Consider the following 14,016-nt stretch of genomic DNA (forward strand, 5'->3'; position numbering starts at 1 on the left):
GTCACACACTATTTTAGAAAAATGTTTTAAGTCTTTTAAAAGTGTCTCACATTTTCTAAAAAATAGTTTGAGCAATTATACTTGTATATACTTAAGAGTTTATGATAGAAGTACTTACAAAGACTTAATCTAATGTCTTGAAGCTTTATCTTCATTTGTCTTCATAAGTCATCTTCCTTTTCTTCTTTTTGGTGATGTTAGTGTCTTCATCAAAACTGTACCAAGATCAGGAGCAAGATCTTCTTCACAAAAGTTGTATCAATGTTATTAAATTAGGACAAATCATCAATTCAATGAGTAACTGATTGGAACAATTAATCTATTTACATAAAAAAGCTATGCAATATTTAAAATGCTAACTAATATTATTTAATAATTTTATAATTCAAATTTAAAAAAAAACATTATTATCAAACAATTCCCAAATTAAACTACCAATAATAAAGATTTTACAATATCAAAATGTCACAAATAAGTTAAAAACATCATCAAACAATATATATTTTACATTTTAATTGCAACAAAAGTTTACAAATAAGTTTAAAATTTAATTAAATAACATATTTTTTGGGTACATAAATAATTAAAATTTTGTTATAATATAAGTTAACAAATGACAAAATAAAGTTCAATAATGACAAACGTAACTAAAAATAATTTGAAAGCACAAGATTCATTTTCATCTCAAGCATAAATAGATTGATTTGGCCAATTAAGTCAGCAGTTTTATGCGTGAAATAGTCGAATCAAACTGATTCATGATAATTTTGTTTCAAGGTCGATCAGATGAGCAATTCAGACTATTATGTGTCCTTTCTAGGTGAAGCTGGAGTCGAAGCTAAGTTTAATAACATTGCACTCCATGTAATTTGCACTCCTGACCTCGGGTCCTGAATCTGTCACTGCTTGAAGCCATTTTGTCATAGTCCATGTAATTATTATGATTACTTTTTTTTCTTTCTAAATTAATTATTTGTAACAAGTTTAAATCTTAGTAAACTTTAGTTTGAAGGTAGTATTAGAATATATGAAAATATTTTAGAATATTTGTATAATATATGAATATAGAGATAATATATGATATTATGATCATTATATCTTAGATTTATTTAGAGCATCTTAGAATATCTTTTGGAATGAAAATTACTTTATTTTATCTTTTATGATTTGTTTCCTTATATAATTAGAAATCTAATATTAGTGTAAATATGAGTTAATATTAAGGCTTTTGTATCACAATATCATCATATCACCATTCACAATATTATCAATACAAATCATTGTCTTTTCTCCTTCTATATCTTAACCATCTAATTTCAATATTATCTAAAATATAAATTGAGACATGGCACACACAAAAATGTTCTTTTAGGCCAAAGACAGAGTATGTAAGTGTAGGGTACCAAACTGTTCACATTAGTTATGCAAATGATAAGTGATAACTAATATATTGAATGATTGTTTGATTTACTAATAAATATTTGACTCATATTTAATGGTATGGGTTTGATTCCCAATGTGAATGTGAACTAGCTCGTTGATGTGTAAAAAAAGTTATGTGTAAAAAAAGTTTGTAAGCACTTTTTAAACTGAGACCTGTTCTGACAAACTAAACTAAACTTTTGTTTATGAAAAATGTCTAAGGAATAATTGCTAATTAATATAATAGTTAGCATATAGTTAAACATATGATTGACCAAGTTAAGAACTCACATGAAAATTGATATAATATAACTTTTAAATCAAAACAACTCAAACAAGAAACATGAAGGATATATTACAAAATGAAAATGGATATATTACAAAATGAATCACAACAATCATTAATTGACATGCACATTAATTATCAAATCTCCAACATGAAACTAAGCAACCCAAATCAATTACAGAGAAATAAAAGAATAAGACATCATTTGGTGTGTTACAACAATTTTTTGTGTATATGCAGATTGCAAACTAAAATAAACATATATGTTCATATATATGCATATAAAAGTAGCTGCTATTGCAAAGAACATTTTCAAAGTTTTGGTGCTTATGCTTTTTCAACTGAAGCTACTACTTCAGCAAGTTTCTCTTCCACTTTTGCAGCATCATCTGGTTTTTCTTCAACTTTAGCTGGTTCAGCTTGTGGTGGCTCAGATGATTCTGTTTTCTCAGTTGTTTCAACTAATACTTTTGCTTTCTCATCTTCCTTTTTCTCTTCTTCAATCACAATCTCTCTCTCTTTGGTAGTACTTGTTTCTTCTTCTGTTTTAGTTTCTGTAGCAGCAGGGACATCAACTTTCTCTTCTGTGACTATGAAAGTAGATACTTTCTCAAAAACAAAGTATACTGGGCCTGAAACTAAGACTGGTCCAAACTTCGAAGATGCTTCAGATACTGGCTTGGATCCAGGGAAATCTGAAATATATTGCAGGAATTCGGTTAAGTTCAATACTAGCATTGACAATTTGGGTCACCCTTCTGTCCTATAACTATGGACGGGCGGACCTCATCGGCATAGCCCATACTGCCAATGATATTCAGTACTACAAATAATTAATATGACTAAATTAATTGTCGTTTTTATGGTAACATGCAACTTTGTGGTGGCAAATTAAAAGGCTAGAAATACTTTACCAATTTTAACTAGCTCCTGTAGGAACTTGTTCACTGCTTTGGAGTGCTTCTTTAGTCCTGCTTCATCACGTTCTTTCACCAATCTCTGATTAAAATTGTTAACAAGGGCCTTGTCAATAAATATTGGTGAACTTTTATATAGTATATTAATATACACACATATGTATATATATTTGTAACTATGTATTTATATTTATATATGTATATGTGGTTACCTTGATTTCAGTTGATGAAGCTTCATATATTTCAACAACCTTTGATTGAAGTTCAGTCTTTTTTTCTTCAAAGGATTTGTTGTGCTCCTCCTAAAGAAAACACAAAACCACATCAAAATGAATTGTTATTTCATTTCCAACAAAGATATGAAGTATAGTTTAAGCAAAAAACATTCAATATCAATTGAATAAAGTTTAAGATTGAGAGTTAAGAAAACTTATAAAAACAAACCTTGGAATCATCAAAGGACTTGGAGATTTCAGCAGCAGCAACAGCTTTCTTGGTACCATCTTTCTCAAAAACCTTCTTGATCTTGGGAAGAACCTTAGTTGTCCAATACCCCATCTTGTTTTTTCAACTTTCTCTCTTGGTTCTTCCTTAACTAATCAAATATCAAACTACTAAATTAGAATGCAATGAAAATGTTCCACCACTTGTCCCTTCAAACTAAGTCACAATCCACATATATAATAAAAATGTTTTTAATTTTATCACTCAGCATACAACACTACAGCGCACACACTGATACATACTTCCAAGTTATTCCAACCAAACAAGCCTTAGAATTTCAACTTAATTACGTGCATGACTGATTTGCCCATTTATGCCAGCCAACCTGCTATTCTAAAATGACTTATTTGCCCTCCCTTGTCAATCATTGCAACTAAGAGTGGAAATAGACTATCCCAAACTTCACCTTAAAGACGGAGCATATATATCATAAAAGAGTCTCCGTATGACTTGTTTATATGTTTAAAAAAAATTAAAGCCTAAGTCTGATATGTATTTAAGCCTGACATGTTTGTATATTTAAATGTCTATTATACTATAAGATCTTAAATAGACCATCATGCCTACATTTAAATGTTAGTGAATCTACTTTTAACTATGTTCATATAACCCTAACAATTACATTTTTGTATAAATTTTTATATTAAAATTAAATATAATAATATTACTTGTGTAAAAATATGAACATTATTATTATACACTATAATGGCTTAATAAATCTTTTAGATGACCTAAAACTTGATATGTTAAGTTAAATAAGCTTTTTAAAAAATTTGATCTGTTTATGAAAAAAATCTGACTTAACCTATTATAGGTCAGGTAATAAACCTATGATAGACGACATGACATGTTTCCTTCCTTACACATACAAGTACAACTGGTATGATAAGTTTGCATCAAAGTTTATGGAAAGGCAAAACTGAAAATGCATTTGTATTTTAAAAGAGTTAGGTCTAAGAGATGTGATTGATATGCTTTCATACATATAGGGTGTTTCTTGCAAATGTGTTGAGAATCATAGGGATTTATATTTTAAAAACAATTTAAATTAGTTGAGTCTCGAGAGTTTAGTAAAGTTAGTCTCCTAATTTTATAATCACTTATAAAGATACTTACAAAAAAATCACTAATAAAAATATTTATAAATATACAATCAGACATTTAAGTCGGTATCAAGTTTTAAACTTATGTAATTATATTATAAGATATAAAGATAAATCCTATCAAGTGAAGTATCCTAAATGTAAAAAAAAAAGCATAGGGATAGAAAAGGGAAGGAAAAGTTTTGTGGGGAGAAATGACAGTTGGCAACATAAGGTGGAAAATATCATGTGTGGGCTGACATTTCGTATTTATGTTATCTGTCATTTTATTTTATTAAATTTGATAACACTGATGTTGATCTGTAACACATAATTTGACTTTGTCTTTTATGTTTCGTGTATGTGTTGAGGACAAAAATGCATTAGTGATTGCTTTGGCGTCTCAAATTAAACTTCTCACATGGCTTCGCTGGTACTCCAATCAACACCTTCAATGTTTTCAAATTCTATTTTATTCAAACCTTTGTCTATTAAAAATATATTAATGAAATTTGTTGGTGGATTAAGGTTTTTGATTAGCTAAGCAAATTGAGAATGGGGAATTTGTTGGGTATACAAAAATGTTTGAGAACGAAAATTGAAGTTGAAGGTATCTTTCTCTTGTAGGGTAGGTTCGTTTCTTCATTTATAGGAAAAAAATTGATAAGTTTTTAACAGCATGTTTAAAATTTAATGTTCAAATGACAGAAAATTTTAATATATATATACCTTGTTCGATATATAATATCATTATTTATATGCCAAGGAGGGACACCAAAAGAAAATAGATTTTTTCTTGGGTAAAATTTCTCTTTATGTTATTCCTTTCTATTCATCTAAAAAGAAAAATCTTGATGAAAAAAAATATTATTGTTTAACATATATCACTACAACATTTTTGAAAAACAAACTGCTGCATAATCCTTAAACACATCCAAATTCAAGCCTAATACAAAACAATTTTTACGTGATAATATACCTTATTATTAACTAGCAATATCATAAACCAATAAAGTATTAATTTAGTGGTGTAAAACTTCGCTAGATCGCATGATGACCAAAATATTAAGAATTTGATTTCTGGTAGTGACACTTGTTAGGAGAGACAACCATACATCCTGAAAAGAATTAGTTTTTGAAGGAATTAAATAAAAAACTAACAATACCATGAGTAGTAAATAAATTAAGGAACCAACAAGTGTTCGTTCAAGTGGTACATGCTTGATTCCTCTTAAGCAAAGTCTCGGGTTCGAGTCTTCTGGATGAAAAAATGTCAACTAGGAGAGTTAGCTCACATACTAGTGGATGTTCCTGACTCGAACAAGATTGTCTCAAGTGTGAGGATACTTGTAGAAAACCAAAAAAATAAATTAAGGAGATAGTCCAACTACAATAAATAAATTAATAATAATAAGTTTAATACATGAGTGGTAAATATGAGTAAAAGAACTTACACCATCAATATATGAATTATTTTACCTATTAAATATAAGTAATATTTGAGTATTATAAATTTATAATGTTATGGAATATAAGCAAATATAATAATCAAATATAATATTACTCTTATTAATGTATAATTCATTCGGTCTTCAAGTGACTTTTCTAATGTAATTTGTATGTAATAAATATATGTAGAGATGTAAGAATTTTTTGATTGCTTTAAGAGAATGAAATGATTTTGGACTATATATAAAAATAGTGTATATTATATTATAATCATGTAATAAACTATGTAACTAATTTTATTATGAAACAATCAAATATACTAATCACACATTATTTTCGTCTCACCATTTCTTATCAATTCTCTACCCCACTATTTCTTATTCTTATTTACATAACCTTCCTTTCTTTTTCTCTTTATGTGTTATTGGTGTAAAATATAAGTTGAATATAATATTTATGTATTTACATTATAAAGATTCATACACAATCAATGACCATTCATTGTTTATTTGTATTATTTTTATATAAGAATCAATAATAATTATAAAAAGCTCTTCCACTCATATAGGTTGGTCGAATTAGAGCAAAGGTGCTGATTGGTTGCATTTCCTAGTTGCCCTGCTGAATGAATTTTTATCACTATATATTGTAGTTTTTCTTATCATAAATATAACTTCAGTTAGTGCCATTCGTTTTCGGACCATATATCACTGTACGTAGACCCGTACAAGATAGGATAACAACGACTGATAAATAGAAAGAGTGAAAAACTAAATATAATAGTTACGTATATTACTGAAGATAACATCCAAACCTTAATTTTATAAGATTAGACTTTTTTTTGTAAGGCCCGGCTTGATTCGGTGGAGGACAAAAATGTTAAGAATTCGATTCTTAGAAACGATACTTGTTTTGAGGAACAATTACGTACTCCGAAAGAGATTAGTTCCTTACCAAAAAAGGTAAAAGAATACTCTTGGTAGTACAAAAAAATTAGATTTTTTTCTTAAAAATGTTTATTTAACTTAGTAAACTATATTTATTTTATACTAACTAAATGGTTTAGAATGTCCTTTTCTCTTCTATCAAAGGACCAGGATGGTCATTCCCACACAAAGATGTAATTTTTTCTTTGTTCTTTTCTCCTTTTAGTTGTATCAGAACATGTTTATTAGACCTAAAAAGTCAACCTATTTAATAAAATTTGAATATAAAAGTGTAATTTAGTTCTTGGAATGTTGGGGTTATATAGATCTATTTAAAAACAAATTTATTAGTTTATTTAAAGAGAAACTTGTTATTATATTTAAAGGTTAGCACTTTAAAAGTATTACAATAGAACAAACTTTTATAGAAGCTTACATATGGTACTTTTAAATAGGTTATCCTATACCTTAATTTTTTTGAGTATTGTGATTCATACCCCACTCTTTAACATTTATAATAACTGGATTTTATTGAAAAAAAAGACTATTTTATCACCTTTACAAAAAAGTAACTCATTTTTATAAGAATAAAGTATATTCTCATACCATAAAATAATTTATCTCCTTAAACTCATTCATTGTTTAATATGTTTTATTTTTTCTATATATTTTATAAAAAAAAAAATAAGACTTGTCAGATAATAAGTGAATTTAGGAAGAGAAACGGTGAACATTTTATTCTCTTTTCTTATTCCCCTTTCATTCTAACTATCATTTCTTCTCTACTTTTTCACCTTTACTTCCCAATGTTATCCAAATCACTTACAATCATCCAATTTTCTACTTACTGTTATTTTTTCTTAAACCAAAATGCTTCATTTTTGTATGATATTGATTAATGGTTCATGATCCACGTTCTTATGCACTGTTGCAATGAGATCACATCTGTTTTGTCAGCGTTTTTACATAAGGTCACCACTTTAACATCCATGTTTTTTCAAGAATTAAGATCATAAGATATTCCATAAGATAAATAGGTCGACTTTTTAGGAATGCGTGGAGAGGAAATTATTAGGATGAAAAATAATATATAATTAATATACCTTATATAAATCGGCATTCAATAATAGAATAACATATATTAATTAATTTCTAGTGTGTACCATTATAATAAATTTATAAATATTATTATTTACACTATAATTCAAATATTAAAATGATTGACAAACCATATTACAAACATCAATATTTCAATCTTTAATATGACACTTCAAAAATATGAAACTTTACCAGAAGTAAACCAGTTTTGACCAACATAATTAACCGTTTGAAGTGATCGTACTGTATTTATCGTTGAACTAAATGCACAATCCATCGAACTTAAAACAAAAATAGATCCTAAAACTCTAATAATATAAATAATGGATGAAATATACCAAAAGGCTGGGCGGTCCTCCCTTTGGTCATAAATTTAGATACAAATTCCATAAACATGGGCACCATACTGTCACTGTATAAGGAAACAGCTTGCAACTTAAGACAATACATAGTTAGTCACCAGGCCACTGGAGTATTGTGAATGAGATATGAAGTGATCTCATTCAATGACATAATTAGGAGCCACAGCTAAAATTCGCTCATTTCTAGATACCGATGCTGGTTGCTCTGCACCTGCGGCTTCTGTAGGTTCTTGCATACCATCATCCACCACAATTAAATGGCCCTCTCTTCGAATTAAACTCTGCACAGTCGAAGTGTTTGATATGGTTAACATGCAATATTCACCTGCCAATAATCCTTATATAAAAACAAATGTGTACCTCTATGATAGCTTTAATGTTGTGAACTTCTGCTGCAGCCTCTTCCATGGTACTGTATTTGTTTTTCTCATTTTGCTGGTTCACATACCATTTAATCAAATCTCTTTGCTTCATTCCAGCCAACCCATTTCCTGCAGTTAATAACCGCACACAAGTTTCAAATTTCCATGTGATAGATCACATTGCACAGCAAGGAAATGAATTTTTATCCATGGTAAAAAATTAATTGTAGATCCTTTAAATCAAAGGCTAATTTAATTGATTGAATATTTCAAAACGTTTGTAGTTTTCAGATATTCAATTAACTAAACAGCACAAGTTTCAAGTGGCCACCTTGCATAACAGTTTCTTCATGCTGTCTAAGACACACAATAAGGCCCCTGGTAACTCTCTGATAATATTCATCACTTATAACAAGTTTCTTTGGTTGGGGGTTAGATTCCTCAGCTACATTTTCTGCAAGATATTAATTAAACCAATGCATAAGTTAAGCTTCATCATAAATTGAAGATAGATAATTCAAGGTGAAGTGCGTTAGAGACAACTCACCATTAGTTCCAGCAGCTTGCTGAGGTGTAGAGTCTCCCACTTGACCATCAGCATCTCCGTTATTATCATTTCCATCACCACCACCACCACTACCTGTGGTGTTATCCTGGTCTTCTTGAAACTCAGACAGATCAATCTCACTGGACTCCACACTGCAGGGAAAATTAAAATTCAGTAATGCACAGCTATCAACAAAATCAAGCTCCCAAAATAAAGATTGAAAAATACATACACGAGAAATATTTATCATACCTTATGACAGATGTTTTCAGCAGTTTTACAGCAAGTCGAACATGATGACGTTTTATCTGTTACAAAATCCTCTTTAGACAAGGGAATGAAAATATTTATGTTTAATATATGCTGATAAGCCCCCAAAAACTTAAAAAACACCTCTTTATCCAAATGACTCCTCGCAATGGCCTCAGACAGCCTGATTAATGCCTCCAACTGCCTAACTGTCATACGATATGCAACCCTACTCCCAGGATTTGTATCACCTCTACGGAGAGTAACATAAGATTCTACCAACAGTTTTCTGGCATCTGACGTCAGCTGCATTAACCAAGCTAAATAAGAAACATGCACAAAGGCAAAATTATCTCCATTCAGGAAAATACATGATCCAAAAGACAAGAGTCATCAAACCTTTGGCTTCAGAGTTTTTGCATAAGCTATATAACGCTTCAGTTCTGCTGTAGTGAATGTTGGAGCAAGAGCTTGTTCACGCTTTTGATGAACTCTCACAATATGATGAGCTATGTGATAATCTATCTGATCGTCTGGGTCATCAATCATAACATATACAAGATCAAACCTTGAAAGTATAGCTGGTGGAAGAGCCACATTATACTGAGAAAAATAAAAATTAAAGCAATTAGGCCAAGATGTATTAGATGAGAGGAAATAAAGCATGCACTCTGTAAATAATGGCAAGTGGTGCTCAACAACCAGGTACTGGAACCACCTACCTTAAGTGGTTTAGACTTATCATAACGTCCGCCAGCAGGGTTGGCAGCAGCAAGAATGGAAGTACGGGCATTAAGTGTTGCTTGTATTCCTGCTTTTGTGATACTAATAGTCTGTTGTTCCATGGCCTCATGAATTGCAACCTTCAAATGAATCAAACATGAGATACTTGCCAAGCCACGACCATTGCAAGTCAAAAATTTAGTCTTACCTGATCTCTGATGTCCATCTTGTCAAATTCATCAATGCAACAAATGCCATTGTCTGCAAGCATCAAAGCACCAGCCTGAAAACGAGTGTTTTACATTTATCAGAAAACAAGAAGACAGTGGCAAATAGTAAGCAACCGATAATGATACAACACCATAAAATTAAAAAAAAAAACTCTCCTTTGAAGTTCTTCTATACCTTACTCAATTAGTGTCTCTTAGTCATGTTTCATAAATAGTATTTATGCTACACTTTATATATGTTGGTCAACGTAAAGCTAAAACCAGGGCTTCCCACAACACAAGGGTCCCACCTAGTGGGGTATGAGGAGGGTAGATGTACACAACCTTACCCTCACAAAGCAAACAATCCATTGTGCCGAGGCTCACCCTCGATGTAAAACTGTCATTGAAAATTTGCTATACCTACAATTCAGAGTCCAAGTTGGGTAGAGAAACTTCAAATGTGCAGCAAACATTGACACGAAATTAGGGGGAGGGGGGCAAACCCCTGCTCTAACTTTGTTATCGACAAGCATGTATTAACATTTTATTATTCCTCGATTCATTTTTCAAGAGACTAATTTCAACCTACAGCCTGCTTTAATCTATCAAAACTTAAACATCTAGAGCTTGTAACATGCTGTAATTGACTAATAGTTGCATTTGTTCAATAACTTAATCTACGCTTATGTTACACATTGCAAGTAAGTACAAAAGAACCACATGTCACTGACCTCAATACAAAACTCCCCCGTTTCAGGTTCCTTGGCAACAGTTGCAGTCAAGCCAGCAGCAGAAGATGATTTCCCAGATGTATACACTGACCTTGGAACTATGCCTGCAGTATACCTAAAATGATAACTAGCATCTATAAGTCATGCAGTCAGTGTAAACTATAAAGTAACAATAGAAAAATGGAATGAGGGAGTACTTGAGAAATTGAGACTTGGCACAACTGGGATCTCCAACAATGCAAACATTTATGTCTCCTCTGAGGTTGATACCTTCATGAGTAACTTTGTGAACACCTCCCATAAGCATAAGAAGAATTGCTCGTTTTATATCCTGATGACCAAAAACAGTTGGAGCAACACTGTCAACAAGCCTGTTAAAGAAATCTGGGGTCCTCCTCATTTTTTCAACTTCATCTAGTTCCTTTTCCTGTCAAATCAACCAGCCAAATATAGGGTTAATTATTTTTATTCCTCATATATGGAAGACAATTGACCACATACGTGTTGCTAGTGGGAAAAATGACCAGGTTTAGAACTGGAATGCAGGATAAAAAGGAGTTAATAGAACAATCCAACTAGTATGACATAATATATAGTATTATGTATTGATAAATATTGTGGAAAGAGATGGAGAACAGTGGCCATTGTGGAAAGAGATGGAGAACAGTGGCCAGCCTAAAATATGAATAGGGCCTTTTTCATCAAAACATTGAACCATGTTTTATGATGGAGATAAAACCATTTATAATGTTGTGCAGTCAAATTTAAACCACACAGTAACAAAATAATGCTTATAGACAGAACACATCATGAACTAACAGTAAATTGCAGATCCTCTTCATCAACATCTTTCTTCCTATTCTTGATGTCTGCTTCTCTTCTACCATCACATATCTGAAATATATAATTTACAAACACATTTGTTACAAATCCACTATCACATCACATGAACATATGAAGTTTCCATTAACAGGCACAAATAACCAACCTGGACAGAGTTGGCAATAAAAGCTAGACGATAGGAGAGATCTCTGACTCCCAAAGCCCTAAGGCCACTCAGGCCTTCATTTCCAGCTGAAGAATCCTTGCGTTGAGAAGCTTCCCGACGACATTCTGATCTTTCCCCAGGGGATGCCAATGCCATTATGTCAGGTATAACAACTAAAGTTCCTGTGAAAATCACCCTGGAGGGAGACAAAATGCAATTGATGACTATGACTTTAAATGTTTAACAGGTTAAAGTTTCATTTGAGGCAACAAAGTCTTACGTATCACCAGCTCTGGCCTGTTCCACAATCTCGTGACGAAGAATAACATCCAATGACCTAGGCAAAGAGCCAGCAGGAATCTCTTTGGATGTCTCTTGCATTCTGACCCTTTGCCAATCAGCAAATTTGCTCTCCTGGCGCAGCAGCACCCACCTTGTTCGATTGTTACAGGTTACATCACCACAGATTATTGGCTGCGGCAGCAGAAATCAATACAGTCAAATTGAAATCAAAATATGCACCAAATAACAAGCAGAAAACATTATACTGATAATATGACAATAACATAAAAATATTATTATCATCATTTGTTAACAACCTCAGTATACTTGAACTGTTGTTCAACATTCTTAATGACCCCACCACAATCTAAGCACTTGAAAGTCCCCTGAAGAAGCTCGGGTCGAACCTCACTTGTCCTTGTTACCACTCCTGTAACAGATACCAGTCTTCCAATTTCTGATGTAGTCAAGCCCCTTAACCTGCATAATGGTAAAATATTTTGTGGATAAAAATGAAATAACAGCTTCAAATTGAAGTAAATAAAAATATCATTACCTAAAAAAGAAAAAAATCATAAGATTTGATTTAATTCAACTTAGATACGATAATATTATTATAATAGGCTAATAGCAAATTGACACAATCAGAAAAAAACATCAAAGCCTCAATTTTCAATTGAAATCAGATACAAATTACTTAATTGATTTTTTCTCAAAATAATGGAATGGAAATGCACACACCGCTTAACAATGGGGTTGTTGTAAAAGGCAACGTTGATGTCCTTGTTAGGGTTATCGTCAGAAATGAAGGTTGGTCTGAGCTCCATAACGAACCTCTTGCACGCATTCTTCAAATAAGGCTCAAATCTATAATAAACACACAATAAGTCCTAGTGCCCCAAATCAATTAAAAAAATACAATAGAATGAAACTTTAGGGTTTTAAGAAATTAAAATAAAACCTCAAATATTCATCAGATATAGCTTTCTGGAGGATATCGCTGAATGTAACGACATGTTCGAAATCGATGAACATAGTGTTTGATTCATTGTCTCTCATAAAATCTATCTCAACTTCGTAATGCAACTCGTTCCGATTCCCCGACCTAAAACTGAATTTTCAAAGGGTCAAAAACATATCCAGTCAATTAGAGTTTTAATAAAATCGCATTGATTGCAATTGTGACCGCATCAACATGAAAAACAACACTATTTCGAAAAAAAGAAAAGGAAAAAGGAAGAAGAAGAAAACCTCTTGAGGAAATCAAGGAAAGCGTTCTCAACCCTAACGGCTTTCTCGTCAACGATGAAACCGCCATATGATTCCATTGTTCTTCAACTTCTTCCTCTTCTTTGTTTCTACTTCCGAACGTAACTGCTTTGTGGTGTTTGGAGTTTCTAATATGCTTTTCGCTTTCCACTCCTCACTTCAACGAAATGAATGATTTGTTGCTCTTTGTAGCGGGAAAATAAGAAAGAGGGGCAATGTTTTCCCGCCAAAACTAGTTTTGTGGGCCTCAGGCCTTATTTCTGATTGGGCTCTTAGTGAGCATTTTTTTCATTTCTAGATAGATACTTTTTTATCATTTCTACACAGATACTTTTTTTATATAAAGAATCATATCTTTCATTTTGTTAATAAACTAATTATTTTTAAAATATTTGACTATCCTTTCATAATATTTGTTGCTCTTTGTAATTAAAATTTTTAACTTTTTGGTCTACATGAGAATCTAGTAGATACCATTAGACTAACATATTGTTGATAGATAAGGTACTTTACGAACATCGTATTTTTTTAAGAGAATAAAATATCTCTTCATACTAATATATTCTTCAGCCACTAAAATTATGAAGTGTGTCCTGATTAATCACTT

General features: G+C 31.5%; 2 protein-coding genes across 2 annotated transcripts; both read right to left on the reverse strand.

The window, feature by feature from the left end:
* On the reverse strand, positions 1,798-3,375 carry LOC109328846 (plasma membrane-associated cation-binding protein 1-like). The gene is made up of 4 exons (XM_019562458.1): positions 3,070-3,375; positions 2,838-2,927; positions 2,623-2,707; positions 1,798-2,403 (listed from the first exon to the last, which is right to left on the reverse strand). The coding sequence occupies exons 1-4, from the start codon at positions 3,181-3,183 to the stop codon at positions 2,036-2,038; spliced, it is 657 nt and encodes a 218-aa protein (XP_019418003.1). The 5' UTR covers positions 3,184-3,375; the 3' UTR covers positions 1,798-2,035.
* LOC109330166 (DNA replication licensing factor MCM6) lies at positions 8,184-13,468 on the reverse strand. Its single transcript, XM_019564226.1, has 18 exons — positions 13,392-13,468; positions 13,102-13,251; positions 12,882-13,007; positions 12,458-12,620; positions 12,139-12,332; positions 11,859-12,054; positions 11,690-11,764; positions 11,068-11,297; positions 10,871-10,985; positions 10,136-10,210; positions 9,927-10,067; positions 9,604-9,807; positions 9,349-9,510; positions 9,208-9,263; positions 8,956-9,107; positions 8,740-8,862; positions 8,407-8,537; positions 8,184-8,327 (listed from the first exon to the last, which is right to left on the reverse strand). The coding sequence occupies exons 1-18, from the start codon at positions 13,466-13,468 to the stop codon at positions 8,184-8,186; spliced, it is 2,514 nt and encodes an 837-aa protein (XP_019419771.1).

Source organism: Lupinus angustifolius, chromosome LG16 (assembly GCF_001865875.1).
Source record: "Lupinus angustifolius cultivar Tanjil chromosome LG16, LupAngTanjil_v1.0, whole genome shotgun sequence".
NCBI lineage: Eukaryota > Viridiplantae > Streptophyta > Magnoliopsida > Fabales > Fabaceae > Lupinus > Lupinus angustifolius.